Source organism: Pseudopipra pipra, chromosome 15, assembly GCF_036250125.1.
Source record: "Pseudopipra pipra isolate bDixPip1 chromosome 15, bDixPip1.hap1, whole genome shotgun sequence".
In the NCBI taxonomy this organism is placed as follows: Eukaryota; Metazoa; Chordata; class Aves; order Passeriformes; family Pipridae; genus Pseudopipra; species Pseudopipra pipra.
The window spans coordinates 10235680-10257910 of record NC_087563.1 but is presented as its reverse complement, the minus strand read 5'-3'; the positions used below and the strand labels follow the sequence as shown (position 1 = coordinate 10257910).

The 22231-nt window shown below is 46.6% G+C and overlaps 1 protein-coding gene across 1 annotated transcript; it reads right to left on the bottom strand.

The window, feature by feature from the left end:
• Positions 1-928: 928 nt before the first annotated feature.
• Positions 929-5881, bottom strand: MSX2 (msh homeobox 2). Its single transcript, XM_064671776.1, has 2 exons — positions 5316-5881; positions 929-1610 (listed from the first exon to the last, which is right to left on the bottom strand). The coding sequence occupies exons 1-2, from the start codon at positions 5671-5673 to the stop codon at positions 1186-1188; spliced, it is 783 nt and encodes a 260-aa protein (XP_064527846.1). The 5' UTR covers positions 5674-5881; the 3' UTR covers positions 929-1185.
• Between the last annotated feature and the right edge of the window lie 16350 nt (positions 5882-22231).

The window sequence follows — 22231 nt, the reverse complement described above, 5'->3', positions numbered from 1 at the left end:
GACAGACAGGTTACGCAGTCTCTTGGCACCCCACCGTCCTACTTGTAGGGATGATTGTTTGTGATACCTGGATCTCTCTTTAGAAGGGCTTGAAGTATGAGTCACTTATATTGGCATCCTTAGCAAGGGAAGAAGAGGAAGACTCAGGAGGGTTCTTCTATTTAATACAGGCTGTTGCAAATACTAATAAAAACCCCAGACATCTCCCAGAATTGTTCAACAATCCTTTGCTCTCCACCACTGTGGAAACAACCCACATCTTCTTTCCCCGGAAAGCTTCCTTCCCTCTCTCCTGGTTTTCAAAGAACATTGCAGAGCCAAGATTACCTGGCTGTAGCCAAACATTTCAAAGCATGCCAATAGGAAGAGATAAAGACCAGACTGCCTAATTACCCTTCCTTGCACTTTACCTCCCCTCACAGTGCTTTACAAATGCTGAAGCTATTTATACAAATAAAGGCATTACAGGAGCCACGGTGGATAAAACTGGGCTCTACATTTAGGCGCCCTGATGCTCATCTTGTTACACTCATCTGCCGAGGTTTGGGATGCAAAAATTTTCTCTACCCTCAGAAATGCAGGAATTTGCTGGCTCTGAACTTCACTGAGACTCTACTGGGTCTAGCTTCTATTTACACGGTGTCTCTAGCTACAGGCTCTGCTTTTTTTGAAAAAACAACCAAACAACAAAACGTTGATTATATCTTTTTATTTCCCTCCCCACTGCCCCCATACTAAGAGATGGCAACTTAGAGTGTGGTGTGAGGGCATGCACCCCTCTAAATTTAAACCTGTGTTGGGCCCCATCAGGAAGGTGTCAGGAAATCTCTGCCTCCATAAGATAAAATTGCCTTTTCACCCGTTCTTTTTTAGTCTAGTTTTACGTGCACTGTATAAAAACCCTACATTTGCTCAAATATTTTTTCTCTCTTTTTTGTTTGTTTGTTTTTACAATTTTTTTTTCTTTGAGGATCAGACTCTGAGTGCTCAGAGCACTCTCAGAAGACGCCCAACCTGTAGCATACAGGATGCCTTGCTTTGCTAGCACAAACTCCCATACACTCAGGATGGCAGATAGAAGTGTGCAGAAGGAATGGCCAGTACTGGTTGGGGTACTGTCTTCTCAGGGCTGGACATGATCCACCAGGAAGTCTGTCTTACTGTCACTTCGTCTTTCTGATCTTCTTAGGATAAGTGGTACATGCTATATCCAACAGGAGTAGCATAGAGTCCAACAGGAGGGATAGGAAGCACAGGTCTGTGAAAAGGGTAGGATGTTCCATACAGTGAGGCAGCCTGGATGGGAGAGTTGATGGGGAAAGGGAGGCTGAACCCTGATGGCAACATGGGCTTCGCTGCCATTTTGAGCTTCTCCAGCTCAGCCTCCTGCAGTCTCTTGGCCTTGGCCCTCCGATTCTGGAACCAGATTTTGACCTGGGTCTCTGTGAGGTTGAGGGAGCTGGAGAACTCCGCTCTCTCGGCGATGGACAGATACTGCTTCTGGCGGAACTTGCGCTCCAGAGCCAGCAGCTGGGAAGTGGTGAACGGGGTTCGGGGCTTCCTATTCGTCTTGTGCTTCCTCAGGGTGCAGGCAGTGGGGCTCAGGTGTCCTGCAAGGAAGGGAAAGGCCAGTTATCACAAAAGCAAGGAGACCTGGGTGCTCTGCAGAGATGCTGTGCTTGATGGGCCTCCAAGTGAGACCCTGAAAACAGAGGATCCTTTTGCAAGTGGCTCTGGAAATCTTTTTCTGGTAAAAGCAGCAGATGTCCTGGGAAGCGAAATTTTGGCTCAGTGATTTCAAAAGGGTAGATAGGGCACAAGGGATTCACGGATCACTTTAGGAGTCACATCATAGGGGTCTAGAGCACACAAACCAGCTGTTTTGGTAGCTGCAGAACTGGAGGTGTAACTCCAGCAAAGCACAGCACAAACATAGCAAAGGCGGGAGATTCACAAAAGGACAGTGGAGCAAGAGAAGAGCCCAGCCCAGCTCCACTAAGCACCCTATCTTTTTTCTGATAGCTGAAGGAGTGGGTCTGACAATTTTTTTGGTTTCACTAACTAGGCATTTTTATTGATATTTCTTCTTCAAGAGGGAGTTTTTCCTCTGCTTTTTAACTTTTCAGTGAGTATTTTCTGATTTTCAAAAAGTATCAACAAAACCAAGAAAGCAGTGCACTTTTCATTCAACATTTTTGGGTTTTATTATATTTGCTAATTAAAACTAAAACAAAACAAGAAGCCTCCTAACTGCAGCATTTGTAGTCAATACAAGTCAGGAAATCTACCACCTTAAATCCCAACCGGGTTAGGCACATATACCTGGAATGGCACACGGCTGACTTTAGATCAGTTTAGGTCTTTAGATTAATTTTGCATTTTACTAATAATTTTACAATCTAAAGAATGAATAAGAAGCATGCAGCTAACTTCAAAAGCTGAGCAATTTGGCTGTGTTCCGCATAATTCCCGGGGCAAGTCACCCTGGCTCCCCAGCTTGATACAGCAAATGACACACAGCCTGCTCTAAAGAGGCTGCTAAATCTTGTACACACTGTAGTGTCTGGTTCAAATGCTTGTCAGTATTTGCACGTTATTTTTTCTGGACTCCTTTCACTTTTCTCTTCTACTTTTTAAAATAGGTTGGATCAAGAAGCTGTTTAAGTACACATCATGCAATTAAAAAATCCCACAAGGAAAGTGTTCAAAAGTTCAGAAAGGTGAGGGAGAAAACAGTTACAGTGGAAAAAATTAAACTTCCCTTATTATCCTTCCTTTAGATACTGAAAACAAAGCCCTCTTAGAAAACAACTTGTCAGATACTGTCTTGTGATCACACCAGGGCATTCCAATAATTAAGGTGCTCATTGTGACAGTTGGTTCACTTCTAAAACTATGCTAAATTAAAACTACACTAAATGGACCCTAAATTCACTGCTAGTCACCCCGTTGTTCTACTGTATTTTTAAACACAACCTGTTTCTTTTCCCTAAGTGAAATTTTCCCAAGACCCAGCTACCGGGCTGCTTCCAGCAGTGACAGGGTTTAGAGGGGGAACCGTCAATCCCCAACCCAGCGCCTTTCCCGGCTGTCGAGTCAGCTCGACCCGTCCCGACTGCTGTTACACACGGGGGAAACCACAGAAACATGCTTTTAAATTAAATCCCGGATAAATATTTCCCCCGGGATACACCCAAGCGTTCCCGGGCTTCTTCCCTCACCATCCCCCCAAGTGACTGCCGAACTCTGATAAGCAGGAGGGACGGTCGTCACCGCAGACTCTGCAATTGCGTTTATCCCGTTACAGTCCTCAAGCCCTCGCTGCACTGATTTGTTTCGCTGTTTTTTTTTTTCTATTTATCCTCTTTTTTCTGGGCAATGTCGGACAAAAATAATCATTCGGAGAGGGTCCCCTCTCCGTGTTGCTCAAAACTCTAACTTTTACAACTTTTTCCCCAGTTCATTCTACCCGTAATATCAATAATTATAAATAGAGGAGCTGTTTTTAAAGTCGAAACCCTCCACAGAGAGATGGTATTCCTGAGGGAGAACTGGTCATTGCCTCCTGCCGAGCGGCCGAACGCCAGGAGGTGGGAAATGAGGGAGATGATCGAGGCCGAAGGACCTTCCCTTCCCTGATTATCGGGTTTTGCCCCAAATCCCGCTGAGATTACCAGAATTCCCAGCTACTGAAGTCCTTTATGAAACTATTTTCCAGATCTCGAGAACAGCCGATTTAAAAGAGAAAGGAGAGGAATTTCGAGGGGGGAAAAATGTAGAGGGAGAATATTAGGCCTTGTCTAAGTCTGGGGTTTTAGGCAGATTTAGAGAAGGGGGTCCGGGTAGAAGCACACACTTGTTTTCACGCTTTTTCAGCATACTTGAGGGTACACGAAAATTGAAAATTGGAGCTACACAGGGAATGCCACGGGCAGGATGCTTTCCTCCTGCCCTCTCCCGGGCCCTCTCCCAGCATGACAGAAATCAAATTAATTCGGGGGCAGTAAATGAAAGGAAGTGGATGAAAGCCAAATCGAAATGATTGTTAAAAAAAAAACAAACCAAAAACAAATCCAAAACAAACCCACCCAAACAAACAACAACAAAAAAGAGGAGCTGTAATAGCACTAAACTTCCTTCTTGCAGTATTAGATTGAGGAGCAAATTCTGCGAGACTGTTTGCTTCTGTAGAGTCTCTAACTTAAATAAAGCAGAGCACTTAATTTCCATCAGGCAAGTTAGGGATGCGCGGAGGAGAGCGGATCGATCCACTGATACAGGTGTACGGCCGCCACGGCTCCTGGCCGTGGGAAGGCAGAAAGCCCAGAATCGCCCGGATGCTTCTTCTCCTTCTCCTGGAGGTAGTTTTGGGGCTTTTGATTTCTTAAAAGCAATTTCCCCCCTGTTTTTTTAAGGGATTTCACCGAAGCGAAATGCGATTCAGCGCAGGCACAGCAGCGCGGCTCGAAGTGCAAAAGGGTTTAAGAAGTGACCTGTCACCTCCGGATCGCGTGTCCCTAAGGCGGTGGGGACGGGGTCGGGAGAGATCGCAGGGGGTAAAGAGGTCAGGCCTAGATCGGGGAACTTTGACAAGCTGCAGGGAACCAGGGAGAGAGGAACAACCCCGTGTCGGGAGTCACGGCGGCGGGAGCCAGCGCGGAGAGAGCGCACAAGGCTGGAAGGGACAATTCCCGGGTTTAAGAGGTTGCTGTGCACCATGTAAGGCAGAAGGTATCAGGGAGAAATTCCAGTTGTTGTTACAATGGGATAATCTAAATGGACGAACCGGCAGCCGGAGAGTAGCGTGTCAGGAAAGAGAGCTGGTCCATGGTATTTTCTGATCTTTCTATGGTTTTGAAAGCAGTATATATTTATATATATACATACAGTCATATATATAAATATATTAATGTAGAAATACATAACCATATAAATATATAAGCCTAACATACATACGAAAAAATATGTAACATAGACCTAAAAATTACACACGCGTAGATATGAATACATATACAAAATATCATGGAATCGCAGGACGGTTTGGGTTGGAAAGGACCCTAAAGATCATCTCCTTCCAAACCCCTGCCGTGGACAGGGATACCTTCCTCTAGACCAGGTTGCTCAGGGCCCTATCCAAGCCGGCCTTGACCACTTCCAGGGATGGGAATATAAAATTTACGATGAAATATAAGATCTACACGTCTCTATCTCGCGTGCTCCGGGGCATCTCGGCGCTCGGAGCCCGGGGCCGGAGCGGTGCCCGCCCGCCCGCCCTCGCTCCCCGCGCAGCTCCCGCCGCTCCCCCGGGCACTCACTTGGCGGCGGGGAATATCTCCCGGCCTCCTGGATCCAGGACGTGCCGTCCTCCGAGTTCTCCGATTTGACCGAGGCGGTGTCGAAGGTTTTTGTAAGCGCCCCGGGGGGGCTGTGCGCGTCCCGGGACCCGTGGCCCGACAGCAGCAGGTTCCTGGAGGTGCCCACGGCCGCCCCGTCGGCGCTGCCGCTCGGCGCGGGCAGCGGCGGCTCCTTGGGGGGCTTCTTGTCGGACATGAGCGCTTCCACGCTGAACGGCAGGCTGGACACCTTCACTTTGTGGTGCTCCTCGGCGCCGCCGGCCCCCGGGCCCTCCTCGTCGGAGGAGAAGACCTCCTTCGCCTTGGAAGGAGAAGCCATGGCGGTGCGGAGGGAGCTCTGGAGCTGCGCGGCGCCTCTGCCCGGCGAGTGAGGCGCTGCGGGCCCGGCCGCCCCCCTTTTCCCCCTCTGGGGCTCGCCGGCGCTGTCCTCCTTTGGGAAGCCGAGGGAACGCCCCGCGGGCCAATCAGCGCCCGCCCTGGCCCCTGACGTGCCTCGGTGACTCACGCCATTGGCTCGCGGCGCGCGGGGGGCGGGACCAAACTGCCTCTCAGTCTCTCCCTCTGGTTTTTTTGGGTGATGCTGTTTGGGGTGTTTCCTCCTCCCCCCCCCCCCCCGATTGAATTAGGAGTTAATGACACGGGCAGCCCGCGGAGCGCTGCTATTAAGGAGCCGTCCAAGGGCTGTAATCATAGCAAAGCAAGGGGAAAAAAAAAAAACAACCAGCCGCGGTAATTAAGGCTGATGATGAGGCGAAGAGGAAACTTCAGAGGATCGCGGATCTGTTCCCTATCCCGCCGCCGGCCCGGCTCCTCCCGGCCTCCCGCCAGTTACTCCGGGGCTCCCCTGGCTCCTCACGGCCCCCCTTCAGCTCCTCCCACCCCCTCATCTCCCCCCGGCCACCCAGCCCCTCCTGCTCCCCCACCCGGCTCCTCCGGGGGCCCCCCATCACCTCCCAGTCTGCTCGGCTCCTCCCGGGGCCCCCATCTCCTCCCGGGCTCGGCCGGCTCCTCCCGGCCCCCCGCCGCCCCGTCGGGTACCGCCGCCCCTCCCGGAGCGGAGTCTGCCCGCCTCCCCCCACCGGCTCCCACAGAAACGCGTCGCTTTCCCGAGTCTGGGAAATGCGGGATGGGAGATGCGGGATGGGAAATGCGGGACGAGGGATGCAGGATGAGGGATGCGGACCCCCACTCAGCCAAACGCCCCCGCGGAGAAACTCTGGAGCCTGTTTGCGCCGCTCGTTTTTCATACTAATAGGATGGTTTTTTGTTGTTTGCGTTTCCACGGCAGCAGGACCCAAGTCGGGCAAAACCACTCTGCAGAGGTTAGATCTGTAATTATTATTTTTTTCCAGCGTCAATTACACACGTGATGAATAGATGAGCCTTAATAAATTAGAGGCACGCAGTCCTTAATTAAAAGTCATATCAAACCAGTACTACGAAAGCGATTCTCTCACTTTTTGACTTCCTACCAGTGGTATGAATAAAGCGTATCCTTTAAAAAGCGTTTATAATTACAGCGTGGATAAAAGCAAATACATATTGTTCTTTTCATAATTATTTTAATCTTACACCGGGCATTATTTCATGCTGCGCCCGCAACTTTCTCAGGTGTTTTTTTTTCGCTTTTGTTTTTTAACGTCCAGGAAACGCAGTGTTTAGGAGCCGTTTCACTGTTACAAATTATAACCGAGGCTCTAAAAAACAAAACACTCTGGGAAGACGACAGTGCGTCTGCCCGGGTCTGTGCGGCACAACTTCTCTCCCCAAGCCCTGACTTCAGGGAAGCTCAGACAAAGCTGCGGGCTCGGTTCTAGGGCAGTTGCTCTGCTCCATGAGCGACTTTGGATATATCCCTTCCATAAAACTTGTAGGATTTCATTATCTCATCTTGTGCTCGATTAGGACCCCTGACTATCCTGCCAGCCTATGCAGCAATCTTGGAAGTCCCCAGTCCTGCAAACACAAATCACGACTTTCCACCTCGAGGATGGGGCTATACCGAATGGACTGTGCTGGGCCCAGGGGTCCTCCCGACCCCTTAAAGCCCTTATCACCCATGTCCCCGGTCAGACAACAAGTATCTGAGCCGCCCCAGCTCTGATAGCATCTCGCCTGGTGCCATGGATAGCAAATTGGGACCGGGGCATGAGACTGCGGTGTGGGAAGGAGTGTGGGAGGACGTGTACGAGAAGCCGTGTTACAAAACCCCACTCATCAGTGGGACTAATAGCAGGGTTTGCACACTCATTACTTGTTCCCGGCAGTGTTACTGCAGACCTCGATGGGTTAAGAATTAAAGCCAAGTAAGATCTGCAAAGAGAAGTGATATCTCTCACTGCCTCAGTCCAACTAACCTGAGTGCAACATTTCAGTCAGTAGAGCCCTGATTCGGGCTTTTCTCCAAGGGTGAAAATAATAGTCGATGCTACAAGCTAATGCCTCTCCAGCTGTTCTTTCTATCCCCACGGAGCTCGTCTCTTTGCCTGGAGATGCTCACAGAGAGATACAAGACAGCAGCCAGGCAGCCTCGGCCTTGCAAGCTCTGCTGCTGCAGTGGGGTTGAGTTTTTCCCCTCTCCCCCGCCCTCCCCTTCCTTTCCCTTCCTTTCCCTTGTCCATGCTTCCTGCACCGTGACAAGTAAATGAGAATTGATGGACATGCAGGAACAATGTATGTGTGTCAAGAACAATGCACCGCCCGTGGAAAACCATTGTGGGGCTGCTGAAAATGCTGCAGATAATTATACCACGCTCCCAAAGTCAATGCCCGCTGGAAGGGCGCCTGGGGAAGGAGAGCCCGGGGAGGGCAGGTCATGGTGACACCGATCACGTCCCTTGGGTGCAGGTTCTCTCCCCAGGTGTCCGGTTGTGGCCTGGGTGTGCAAACTCCCACATAGACCCCGTGGGCTTGGAGAGGCTTCTCTGCACTGTCATCCTTTGGGAGGCCGGAGGAAGGAGTGGGACCAAGGGACAAGCTGCTCTCGGTGCTGTGAAGCACGGAGCAGAAATTGGCCCATCCGGGATAGTCTGGGTGCCACAGAGGCACCTGGGATAGCAAAGCGTTGCAGGGTTTGCTCATGGCGTTTGCCCTCTTCAGCTTTAGTCCATCGCGAGGTTGGTGCATTTTCTGTCGAAAGTCTGAACGTGGAGGTTTCTCTCCTCTCTCACTCCTCTCCTCCTTCATCCTCCTCCTGTTAGTTAAACATCAGAGAATGAAGCCACACACGGCACTGAATGTCCGCACGGAAACCTCTCCGAGACGAGGTTTGGAGAAATTTCTAGGAATTAAGGCTTTTCCCCCTATCCAGGATCTCAGAGCCGCCGCCCAGCCTCAGACCAGCAAGGAATTCTCCCAGCACGGGGAAACGACGTGAGTCCAGGGGCTTTCCCCTGCGCCAGGCTCCCTCCTCGTGTGTCCGGTGAGACCCCGCTCCCGGGGCGGGCGGTCTCCGGGGCTCGGCCGTCGGGAGTCGGCGGACCCGGCCGGCTCTCGGGGCGGCCCCTCGCCCCTGTACCCCCAACTCCGACCCCCGTCAGAAACCGCCTCACGGAGCATTGCCGGGTCCCACGGATGCTCAGAAACCCCTTGTGCCCCTCTGCCTCTCCCCCGCCCCCCTACAGCACCAGCCCCCGTGAACCGGGGAGGGCTGCGGGCGCCCCGGTCCTGGGGCTCTCAGCTGGAGCGGGACGGGGAGGGAGGGAGTACAGGGGGAAGAGAGACGCTGCAGACAAACTGAGGCTGTTTTGCAGGCGCCAGGAGCGGGGAGATGAAAGGGAAGCTCCTGGGGGAAGTGGCTGTGCTGTTTGACCGGCTCCAGCAGCAGCAGCAGCGACGGCCCGTCCCGGCCAGCTCCGCCTCCCCCTCTGCCTCCCCCGGGCTCCAGGCTGCCCCTCGGCCCACCTCCGCTTTTCCCAGCCTGGAGGCGGAGGGAGGTGTCGGGCAGGCACTGCCGCAGCATCCTCGCTTCTGTATCCATCAGGCCGTGAGCAGCATCCCCGCCACGAAATCCCACAGTCTCATTAGTCCGTGATAGCTGGTGATGGTCAATTTGGCGGAGGGGGCTGTCCAGCACCCCTCGCCTCCCTTGTCAGTGTAAATCAGGAGGGAGCGCATTCGGATCTTTACACGGATGACGTCCTGTATCCTCAGTCCACCAGTCCGTGTCCTTTACAGATGTCTCAGGGGACAAAACCCTCGCGGACAGCGAGGATCGCGTTTATTCTCCGTGAAGGAAAACCTCACAAGCATTTCCCTCTCCTTTTATTATCTATTTGGTTAATAACCCGTTTTCTAAAGAGATGAGATTTTTTTTTTTTTTACGAGCCACCGTGAGGCTGGCGTGAGGAAGTCGTTCAAGGTAGGCTTCCGATTTGACTAGAAAGAAGGGCAGGAAAATGGAGTCAGTGTGCATCCAGTCCAAGTTTTGCCCCGAAACGAGGTGTACACCAAGGGAATGTTTGATGCGTCAGAGGTTGGGAGATTACTGTTTCATCGCATTGCCCCAGAGCAGACCCGGAGCCAAGAGAAAGGCGTTGTATTAATAGTAATATGCGTTTATCTTCAGACGCTAGAAAGGAATTAAAACGAGCTGAACATCAGAGCTTCCGAGGGATCAGGGCTGGCTACCGACGCCTCGATCTAGATCCTCTCTTGAGTCCTTTGGACTCCGTTTCCAAAGCCGTTTTGGCTGACAGCTGTTGGCTGCGGAACCAGCTCCCTGGTGGTTTGCGAGGGGGACCCTTCCCGGAGCATCCTTCGGGCACACCGGGGGGACGCGTCCCGCAGTCCTGGGCAGGGGGTGGCAGGCACGGGAGGCTCTGCCAGCCCGGGGCCGCGGGACGTGCAGCCCGGGGAGCGCCCGGCTCCCGGTACGCGGGGAAGGTGGATGCGCTGGAGCAAAGTTGCACTATGTTGTTTGCGAGAAATAGGCAGTAAGTGCAATCACGCGTTATAATTGTCCTCTGTGTCACCCGACAATCGTCCCTATTGATCGCACCGGTGTCATCCACTCGTTAAGACAGTGAGTGCACAATGAACCGTGGTTGTTGCATAATACGAGCGTCTCATTTCCCACCCGCCGAGGGTTGTTCTCTCCTTCTCTCTGCGCAGGTATTTAATTTGCTATCAGATTCTGGTTGGCAAGAGGCAGGGGATAGTTGTGAGAGATCAGATGTCTTCCTGCTCAAAGCAGTTAATAGTTTTGCCCTTAAGGATTTAAAACTATTTTTTTTTCCAAGGTAATAATTATTTAAATAAACACAAACGAATGGTTCGATGCTGGTAGCGCTGGTAACGCTGGTAGAGACGTTAGATTTACATGCAGAAAACTCGCGATCGAGGGGATCAGATGGAGACCGGGTTTTCGGAGGTGATGCACGGCCCCTCGCTGCGAAGAAGAGCGGGACTCCGGGGTTGCCGTGTGACAGCCACCCCCGTGCGACCCCCGACCCCAGAAGTTCCCACTCTGTCCTGGAGGCCAGGGTCAGACCCCGCTTCCCCCAGTGCTGGTGCTCCCGGCTGTGTCTCCCCAAATCGCGGGATCGGGCCCCGCGGAGAGCAGACCTGGGCACCTGCTGACGCCGCTCGGAGCCGAGACCGTCCTGAGTAGCCACAAATTCACCAACGAAAAATACGTGGGCAAGATAATTTTTGGGTTGGCCCCAGCTAAATGTGGGGACGGGCCCTCAGCCGGTCCCCCGCTCCCGCCCCGTCGGGGGTCGCCGCGGCACATCCCCTCCACCCCGAGGGCAGCAGTACGAACCCCCGGGGCTCCCCAGATCTCCATGGGTTCTGTTTATGTATTTATTTATTTTTAAGAGGCAGAGAAAGGGAAAAAATATAATCTATGACCTCAAAACTTTTTTTTTTTCCTGTCTCTGTCTTCCCGTTTGCAAACGGTTTCCATCGAACTTGCTGCAATGAATCTTAATGATCGCACACACCTTCCTGCTTGTCTGGGTGATGAATACATCAAAATGATTCACCTCAGCCCGGGAAATAACGTGTGGAGAGTGATCACCTAAAAGCTCCTGCATTGTCTTAGATTATTCCCAGAGGCTGCCTACACACACCCATCTTCCGCAAAAGCGAGCAGCCGAGGTTATTTTCACAGATGCATTTTATTTTTATTAGTCTTTTTCTAGATACATTCGTTTTCGATGTTTTGTCTGCTTCCCTCCACCAATTTAGGATTTGCAGAGCGAATGAGACGTGAAATGCACTAAATTGTCCGATGCCCAAACAGAGCTCCTATAAAAATCCTGTTATTTATGCAGTACATTCGCAGTCTGGAGATGTGTTCCACGCTTGATGCAATTCTAGGATTGCAATTATCTCCTGTCAGTTTTTTTTTTTTCCCATTCAACTCCCCGTCTTTATTTTCCAAAACTATCCAGAGCAGCTTCGCAACGTGCCGTTTGTTTCCCGTAATTTCACATCTCTTTTTGATTATCCTGGACGATATAATAAACCGATCGATAAACAGCTTTTGAGTTATAGACTCAGATTTGGCACAAATTGATTGTGAGAGTGCCAGACTCCGTGAGATCATCTGGCTGATTTCTTTCCTTCTCCAACACATTTCTTCAAAGAAATATTCATTTATCATACTTTTATTTTCAGAAAAAAAACCCTGTTGAAATGAGATTAAGGACCTCTATTATTTTCACTCTGTAGAACGAACTGACTGACTCATGCAGCAGTCTGGTACAGCTGTTTTGGGGCTCTGTTTAGCTCTGCCCGCTGGCTGAGATGGGAGATGCTCTCGATGGCACCCTGTGCCTCGCAGCTCAGGCTGTCCCACGCAGGGACACGCTCTGCTCCCTCCTGCGCGCGTGTCGCATCCTTGGCCAGCCGTGCTGGGTGTGAGCTCACAGCTGGATGCTGCCAAACCCACGGGCTTCCCCTCAGGAATCTGGAGCGAGCTAAAATCCTCAGCCCAAACGTGCTTTTACATCCAGCCTTGTCCGGCTCGTTCTCGGCACTCTCTCACCCAGCGTGCGGGACTCGAGTGGGGTGTGCAGCGAGCACATTCCACTCCAGATTCCAGCCAGCCCTCCAAGGTTACAGGGATTCACACCCCCCCGCCCCCCCCCTTATTTAATTACATTCAGGGTTCTTCCACGGGGTTCGCAATTACTTTGATTTCATTTCGAGATGATATTAGCTCTGAAGTGAATGTCATCGAGGTCCCGGCGATGGTCTGCAGGGGTGGGGAGTTTATTTGGATGCTCCTAATTCCTCTGTAGATTGTATCGGCTCCAAGCCTTTTTAAAAAGGGCAACAATTTTAATTTGTGTATATATACGTGTTTGCACGGAAAGTTGTAACAAGCAAAATAAATCATGCTTTAGAATATAACAGATGTTGTACGGATGTTCATTTAGAAAATTATGAAATTAAATCCATGCGACTTTTTTTTTTCAGATTTATTTAGCACAGAATCTCAGGAATAAGAGACAAGAAGAATCCCTAAACTCTCCAGTTTGCAGTCCTTTCATCTCTGTTAGCACAGCTTTCCCTCTTTCTACAAATGAATTGCAGCTCATGTAAGGTAGTTAGAAATATCCCACACTGTCTTGTTTCCATAATTTCCCTCTGGAAAATAATCCTCTTTCCAATGTAAGCATTATATTTGCCTTTGCACTTAAAAAAAAAAATTGGAAACAACTTTATTTATAGTCTCTAACATATAAAAAAATTTAAAAAATCTGCAACTTTAACTCGAGATGGCTGCTTGAAGAGATTTTGGGGAGGGAGCACCTTCTGAGAGGGTTTGCCACCAGGATACTGTTGTCTGTTATATGGGTTTTTGCTTCATGTAACAGTAAGACTCAGACTTTGCGTGCTTTTTATTAAAAATCTGCATTTTCTTCCGACTGCACAATCCCAATTCGTTCCAATGAAACGTTCTTTGGGCAGTAGCTCCCTACAGTTCCTCATCTGCAAAAATCTTGGCCATTTTATAGACAAATCAAATTGTTTTTTCACCACTTTAAAGAGGTGCTAACAAGACCACTATGCTCAGAGATGCTCTCGGTATTTAAGGGTTTGGTTTGTAGCTGGACCCTGATCCTGTCAGTGGCTTGGCTTTGGTCAGCTTCCACAACTGTGCTACATCAAAATGTGGTTCAGCATATTTCAGGATGCATGCAACCGGCTCAGTCTCGATTTCCCGAGCAGCAGTGACAATGGTGAAGAAATGGTGGGAAACAGAGATTTGTACCAAGTAAAGACATTTTTGCAGTGTCAGAGTGTTTGACCGTGATAATGGCAAGCTCTGGATATTTAAGGTTCAGTTAATAGAGGTTTTATTTCATTTGATTTACTCCAGATGGTTCTCAGCCACAACACAGACTTAGACAGCAACCAGAGCTCCAGCATGCAGGAGTATTTGAGTAATGAATTTTCATTTGGCCCACAGCAGATAACAGCCCGGGCAACACTTGGATCTGCAGCAGTTTGGATTCCAGAGCCTTATGCTGCACGGGGGGAGGAGGAGAGGGTAAAGGAGGTGCTGCTGCTTTTTACAGCACAGTGAAAATCAGATCTGTGTACGCCAAGAAAATAGTCTGAAATTATGCTAGCAGTTTTCTACAGTGTAGAGGGACAAATCTGAAACTAACAGCAATCAGGAAAGTTTGGTCAGCCTTGGTCGGCAGTGGTAACACTGGTTCTGCTTCTCCATCATTATTGGTGTAGGTACAACAAAGCCAACCTCGTTATGACCTAACTCCACTTCAATTACAACTGGCCTAATCAGCCCAAGGTCTAATATGTTAACAAAGGCTTTGCATGATCCAAAATTCCCAGCAGATCTACTGGAGCATGACCTGTACCAGTTAAATTTGCAAAACATCTCTCTGCTAGTGCAGACAAAACCAAAAATATGAAATACCCTTTGTCTCTTCTGCACTTCCATTTGTGCTTTAAATAATAATATTTTTTTATGTGTAAATACATCATTCACAAGTATAAATTCTTAGTTTATTCAGTCGGATTTTGATTTCTTTGGTCATGTTTCAAATAGGTCAAGATTAAGTTTATCCAAGATTGCAGGAAAAGAGAGAAAATTCCTTGCCATGAACATTTACCAGTTAGTAATAAAGGAGAAACTGGCAGGAAACCTTGGAGGTAATTGCTAATGGTACGATTAGAGGAGTTACTGGTGTGGTAGGATTCAAAGTGGATAATGCAAAAGGCAGATTATACCCAATAAATATGAAAGTTGCTGGAGCTTTCTGGGAAACAAAAGAAGCTTTTCTCCCTAGCAACTATTTCTTGCAAGTGTAACATTACTGTTAGTGATTACCCATTTGCTTTTCATTCCTAGCAAAAAAACCCCTAGCATGTAGAATCACATTATTATATGTGTGCATTTTTCTTCTGCAGATTGGTTCACAGCAAAATGCAAAGTGTTCTCTTTCGAGGTGGTGAATGCCAAGAAAAGCAGCTTCTGCAGGCTACAAACAGCACAGAGCAAATCACGGGGCATAGGTGTCCTCGGTTTACCTTCACCATTCCCACTGGTGCTTGGCTTCAAATGCAGAACACCACTGCAGGCAGAGCTTGTGCTGAGAAGGGTCCTAAAGAAATCAAAGGGCTCGTTGATGTTTTTGCATTGGCCTTGGCACGAGAAGAAAAGCAGATTGGCATAAGGTGGTGAATGCCCACATGGATAACGCTTGTCTAAAGCGCTGCCTGCTGCCCTTCCCCCAGTCGCTGTCGCTGACCCCAGGAGGTTGCTGAGATGGTCTGTGACTGTCACACATTCTGCAGTGGGGTCCTTTCCTTAGCCTGGCTACATACCCACAGGATGGGCAAGGGAGAAGGAGGAATGGGACTGCACAAGGAGCAGCAACCACACCTGGAAGAAGGGCAGTTTCACCCTCTCCCTAACACTCAGGATCTCTTCCAAGCAGCCCATGGCCAGGGAGCAGGCTGTCTCCCCACTCACCTCTTTTGCCCCCACACTGGCTTTTAACTCTGCCTCCAGCCCTGGGCTTGATTCAGTAGATGCTGGAGCACTGCCCAGGTGTGAGGGGAGAGGTTGTGAGCTCCCTTTTCATCCTCAGTTCCTTCCCTCCTGATCCCAAGGGAAGCACCTGCCCTGTTTGTCTCCTCCTGTCCTGTTGCATCCTGGTTTTGTAGCTTGTGGTGTGTTGCTGTAATTTCCACTGAAGGACTGGTTTCACAATGTGGGGAGCTGAAAAGTTGTTTCCAACCTGATTGCACTTCTTTCCCCTCCAACAATTTTCCTTCAGCCTTCTATGGGGCTACAGGCTGGCTCCTGTGTAGGATATGAGTGGTACAGGTTGTCCACCGTGGAGGCAGAGGGGTGACACCAGCACAGAACCCACAGACAAGAGGGAAGAACAGTTTTCTAACCACCACAGATTACATGTCTCTGTTAGAAAGGCAAATCAACTCTTGTCTCCTCTTTTATTTATTTATGATTTTTTAGGTAAAGCTTTCCAACAACAATATAAAAAGGCAGGAGAAACATGAGATCATCAGTGTTGGATCTGAGAGAGACAGACACTCCTTCATGTGTGTATTCTCCTGCTAGCTCTGTGCAATCTTTTGGGAGAAGCATAAATACTGAGTAATTTTATTAACTGTCTCTTCTATGAACTTGTTCAGGCCAAATTTGAATTTTATAAAATAAACAAACAGCATATTTTTTTAAAATGAAGAATGCAAGAAAGTATAAACAGAGAGATATTAAATTTTCCAATTAAAAGAACTATCTTATATAATTAAAATCCCCCACCCCTCCAGATTCTGTGATGCCAGGAATGAAAAAAGTATAAATGCAAACGATAGTAAGTTTTTCAATTCCACAATCCAAATGAAATGAATGCCTTGGTACAAGAAAAAAATCTGAAAAAGAAAAAAAGGTGATGATCGAAATTCTGTTTTATTGGGTGCAGGTGTTAGTAATAGTCTGAGAGAAAATGTTTATAGTTTTTAGGCTGTTGTTGTTCCATTGAAGTTTCTATGCTGTTAAAACTGAGTTCTGAAAACAATCTGATCACCACTGAAATAGGAAAAACATAACTGTGTTTGAAGTGGAGTACCAGAAGCTGATAACAACTTTCTCAGCCCTGAAGTTTACTCTGGATATCCAATTTGAAGTGATGTCTTTAAAATAATTTGCTGCTCTCTGAAAATATTTGTTTTATTACCCATGTTCAAGATAGCTGATGATTTAAAAGATGACTGGTGCCAGGGTTTCTTTGGTTACCTCCAAACAATCTCTCTTTATGTTCTCCAAATTATATCTTCATCAAACAATAGCACAAGAACCTTTGAGATGTGATCCCAAATATTTTTTTAAGCGTGTGTGTGTGTACACCTCTCTGTGTACACGTATTTAGAGCAACTGCATGGAAGAGAATCTCTGCTGCTGAGATCTCAGATCATTCCTAGAATGATACAGTCTTAAATTAAAAGCTGTTTTACACAATGACAAGAGCATAAAGAGATTATTGTCTAACCTTAGTTTTATAAATCAGTGGTTGAAACAGAAACTGTGCCGTGGAGCCCTGACTTTCATTTGATTGAATGACTTTTGAATCACGTTTCCCACATCCAAAGCTAGATCTGTCTAAGTTATTTGTAATTTGCATTTTAAGTCAAAGGAAATGCAATATCCAGTCAAATATACATTTCAATTGAAGTTGGTTAATTCAGTCTTGCCACTTGTAAGTGCTTTGAGCCAGCAGAATTCTCCCCGGAGTTCGCAGGAGTGGTATTTAACTTGCATCATATGTGGCAAATTGCTCAGTGCAATTTAAGCAATATTAACCTAAAGGGAAAAGAAAGGTCTGTCACTTAAGTCCGGGCCGACTCCTCCGTACAACGGCGTAATTGGGAACTTTGCTTTCATCCTCCTCTCGTTTGTTTTGTCATGTTTGACAACGTACACATTTGAAAATTAATGGGTTAATCACCTGCATAATGGCTTTATACCGAACGCCAGAAGGATCTTCCTGGATTTTGTTTGCGAGTTTGAATAAACATCTTCATTTGCACTGCTGGGAGAGCAGAGTGTCCCTGTGAAGCAGGCTGAGCTCAGGAGGGAGAGCTGCTGCTTTCTTTTTCAAATTTTGGAAATGCTGAAAACAAGTTTTCATTTTCGAGTTTGCATTTCTTTTAACAACAGAATGAGTCAGGACCCATATGTCTATTCACTTCATTGAGTCTGTTCTGCTTTAAAAATAATATTTTTTTCGTCAGTTTTTATTTATTTTTATCAGTTTATATGTATATTTATTAGAGTTATAGAGATGGATTCAAATGTACAATTTAACAAGCACTGTGCTTTTTCTACTTATTTAAAGTACTAAAATTTCAAACACATTTCTAAACATATTTTTATTAAAAACTGAGATTAAAACATCAAAAAAACTTTGAAAAAACCCCAACAAAACAACCAAACACAAAGTCTGATATTTTGACGCTGGGAAAAAAGGGCATTATTTTAACAAGTATTTGATTTTGAAAATTTCCAAATATCTCCGTGCAACGTCTTCACAAAATGTGTTGCACCTTGTGCTGACTGACAGGTCACAAGCTTCTGGAAACATCTAATTGCAGCTCTTCAGGCTCGGTAGCTTATCACAACCATTTGAATAGTCACTCTTATACAAATATAGGAGTAATATGATCCCCAGCCTTACACCCTCAAACCATAAAGTAAACTTGTTTTTCCATGAAGCAATTAGAAGGATACATTTAGACATAGCCTTAAAATAAACAACATAAGCATATCTGAAAACATTATTTAATGTTGTAACTTGGGTGGGTTCACAGAATGACGGTTTATAGTTACTGAAATACCAGAGAAAATATTGATCAAGACGTGAGGGGAACATATATGGGAAAGTCAGGGTTGTGACCAGATGGATGAAAGAATTTCTATTCTAACCCCAGTTTTCCACAATGATTCCCCTTCTCTGGTTTACAACCCAGGAGGGGCTAAGTGTCAGAGTACAAGAAAACTCCAGGAAAGCTCCCCAATATCTCCCATGCTTCAGGCACTGGCACATTTATTTGCTTTTCTATAGAACATCTTAAACTATTATTTCTGCTAATTAATTCGTTAATATAAAAAAAAACTCCTGATGCCATATATATGTTATAAAGCAGACCATCTCATGATGTTATACTGTTTAATTCTGAGTTTTGCCTAATTTATACCAGGAATCCATCACTGTCTTTACAGCTACATTAAGTCCCCCCCCTCACAACACTGAGAGCAGAAGTGGCAGTACCTGAGTTTATGTCTGAGTCATTCCTGCTTTGCTAAAGATCCTGTGCCAACTGCTGCTGGATGTCACCTCAGCCAGCACACTGTGCCAATAAGGAAACCCATCCCAGAAAACTCTGGAGTTAAGGAAGCACAAGATACTTGTATTTTTCTAATGGCCTCATAGCCAGAATTAATTTGGGTTCCAGTTGTCCAGTGGTCAGTGTGTTCTCTAGGAGGTGTCAGGTGTCCACATTGCAGACTTGGCAATGGGGTGTAGATCCCAACCTGAGCACAGGAACAGGAATAAACTGCTGCCATGTACAGAGCTGCTGTCCAGAGTCTGCAAACCTCAAGGCAGGACCCTTTCTGACTCTGTCTCATCTCCTGCTCTGGCTCCTTCCATCCCCTTGGTGAAGGTCACATTTGCTGTTCAAAGAATCACAAGGGGGTAAAATCTGCCTCAAAATTTAAAGATAAGTGTCAAACAGGCAAAGAATTTCAGCCCATTTATTATACCTCTCCAGCCAGTGATGCAGCATTTCCACCCCCTGAAACCACTGTTTTTTTCTTTCTTATTTGTCTTTTTTTCAAGGATTTTTAGATGCCAGTGTAACCACAGCTTTCCTGTCAGAACTGCTACACTGAAACATCTTTCAGTGGATCCAGTGTGCTCTGTAGTTTCTGGAGTTTAGAACACAGCCATAAAAAATTGCTCAAGGCTGAATCTTGGCATATTAAGTGTCATCACAGAGGTAATTGCTTTTCTTTAAACACCTAGAAAAATAAAAAAAACCCCAACATCTGAGGTTGCCAAAAGGCTATCATGTCCAAACACCTACACTTCCACAGAAGAGTTTCTTGGCTTTTCTTCCAGTCTTTCTTTGTGTTTTTTTTTCCTCTCAGCTGCTTTTGCAATTGAGTGTAAGCATCAGAAAACAAACGAGATTATTAACCCACAAAAATGTGTCCAGTTAACAAAATGTTAGGAAACACAATGTCTAGGACAACATGTCCTTATTACACCCTTTTCTAACACAACAGTCTCTGGGCTATTAGAGGAATGAGTAACGCATGGGACTGAGGTTTGAAAATAGCCCCTTTAATAATCCATTGTCAGCTCTGACAGCCGAAATACTCTAATTCAGTTTATTTATTTGTCCTTCAAACCTTGTTACATGTCAGTAAATTCAGATTTAGACGCATTAAGTCCTGACATAAAATAAGGATGGGGCCATGCTGGGTTTTCAGGAGTAGATTGTTACCTCTCTCTCAGAAATCTGCAAAAATTATAGTATGATTCACTTCTGAAAACTGCTCTGGGTTCCTGATTCTGAAAAGGTTTTCTCTAGCACAATCAGTTTTTTCTTATACATCTTAACATTTGATCTGCAAGTGGTACAAAAATATGACTATTTGGATCTTTACAAGCTGAAATTGGAGGACTGTGAATGAATAAAATACCCTAAAGCAAAAAAAAACCTGACAAACAAAATAACAAATAAGCTATAACAAAGCCCACTATTTTCCTAGTCTGTATTTCTGTGTGAATTTCACAATTTCTCATACCTTTTTGGTTGTGGTTTTAGAATTTAAACTTTTCAATTTCTTTTTTTTTTTTTTTTTCAGGAATCATCCAGTCGTTTCACAAACTGTTGTTGTGGAGTGTTTTGAGCCGCTGAATGACTCCACTGTACTCTGCAGCCTGCATTAATCCATCATGTTCTGGTTAATTTTGCGTGGCTGTCACTTTTCAAGCATGTTTGGGGAATGCTACTGTGCAGCCGATCTTTCATTTAATAATATCTCAAGCTTGTCCTGTTTCTCCCATCCAAGCTGGAGCTCTGGCTGTCCCAGTTGTGCCATTGCACTGCAATTACTGAGAGTGTTATGTCAGTATTTCATCCCATCCTACTGACAGATATACTGTTATTTTTAATTAATTTTATTTTAGTACGTAAGAGTTTCTGAGTTGAGTGATGTGATGGTAGGAAACAATGTGGATCTCCGTTCATAGCTTTTAGCCTGTGATTTTGGGCATGAAATTCGGGTGCTTTATGCAAAGAGGAGTGTGACAGCTGTCAGCTCCTTCTGCTGAGGGGCTGAGCACAGTGCTCCTGCTCCTGGTGGCTCTTGCTTTGCCCTTGTTTTTCCTAGGACCTCCTACAAGCATGAGACATCCCTTTAGACCCCTCTTAATCCAGCCTGGGCCTCTCTAGCATTGGTCTTGCCACATTCACCATGGTTGTTTGTCTTTTCCAATCCTTCAGAGACGGAGTCGTGGCTCAGGAATGAACACCACATCAAAAAGGTGCACATGAAACCAATACAGTTCTTTCCAAGAACGCTGCACGCTTGAATACAGCCCTAAACAGTCATACCAATTAACATGCATATTCCAGCGTTTCCCATAACTAAGTAAGAACGTCTTAGTCTGTCAGCACTTCAGGAAATTTCATCACCTCACTGTCCACTTCTTTCTGCAACTCATTAAAAAACCCAACACATTAAATCTCACTGCTCTACAGCTCTGACATGAGAACAATCCCTGGGTTTGTCTTTCCTTTCCTCTGGGGGTTACAATGTACCCCCTGCCCCTTGGCAGTTTAAGGCAAGAAGATACATTCCCCCTTGTCCCAAAATGGAGATTTGTTTTCTGTAGCTATGCCCTACAGAGAAGCCTTATATAAAGTAATCTGAAAACCCACCAAATGCCTCCCTGTCCCCAAATAAATAATCCCCATTCAAATACGTTTGTTTACCATGACCTACATTTCAATTGCTCGTGAAGAAATATTCATAGTTAATACACCCATCTGGCCCGGTGCCAAGATTACACCACATCGAAGTTATGTCCGTGGTTCAGATAGACCAGTGGTGCAGATAGTGGAGCCTGGATGAGCTCTGCAGATGGCTCATAACCCTCAGAGAGAAGGCTCTGAGGAAGTTTTTGATGGAGGGACAGGGACAAACAAGAAACCTTGCTGCGTTTCAGGAAACAATCACAGATTTCACAACAGGCTGTGCATTCTCCAGCAGATAGGTGGGGGGAAAGCAAAGGTAATTTTGTGGTTAGTGCTGCTCACTCTCCTACAGGAAACATGGGTGAATTTTTAAGCCCTGGTATTGTCCCTTGGTTTCAGTAAGTCCTGTGACCTCTCTGGGCCTCGGGTTGCCATGTATGAAATGGGAACAATTGTATTTTCTTCCTTCTACTCTTTGTCTCCCGATCTCCTGCCTGTTTATTTTAGCCATTATATGTTTGTACAGTCCTTAGCACAATGAGATCCTGTTCTTGTCCAAGATCTCATAGAACTCTATAACACAAAGCTTGGGTTAATGAGAGAGATAATAAACCTCACTGGGAAGAAAAAAAAAGAAAAAGAATTCTTGTCATTTTTGTTGGAATTCCAATAATGGCCAGCTCTGAGAGACCAAACCCCAGGTGACTCATAGAGCAAGGAAAACATGCAGTAAGTTTTTCACAGCTGGACTCCAAACATGTTGTGTTTTGGGTTTTTTTTTTAAACAGCAGCAGCCCACTTTCCAAAGATCACAAGTCTCCAGCTTTCTGAAAGGGGAAAAGAAAAAGACACCTTCTTTATTGTAACCTGACACTTCC

Bases quoted from the DNA above. Each gene is read 5' to 3' on its own strand.
- MSX2 (XM_064671776.1), bottom strand. From the start codon at position 5,673: ATGGCTTCTCCTTCCAAGGCGAAGGAGGTCTTCTCCTCCGACGAGGAG. The intron at 1,611-5,315 runs GTGAGTGCCCGG...CCTTCCTTGCAG, and splicing joins GAGATATTCCCCGCCGCCAA to GACACCTGAGCCCCACTGCC.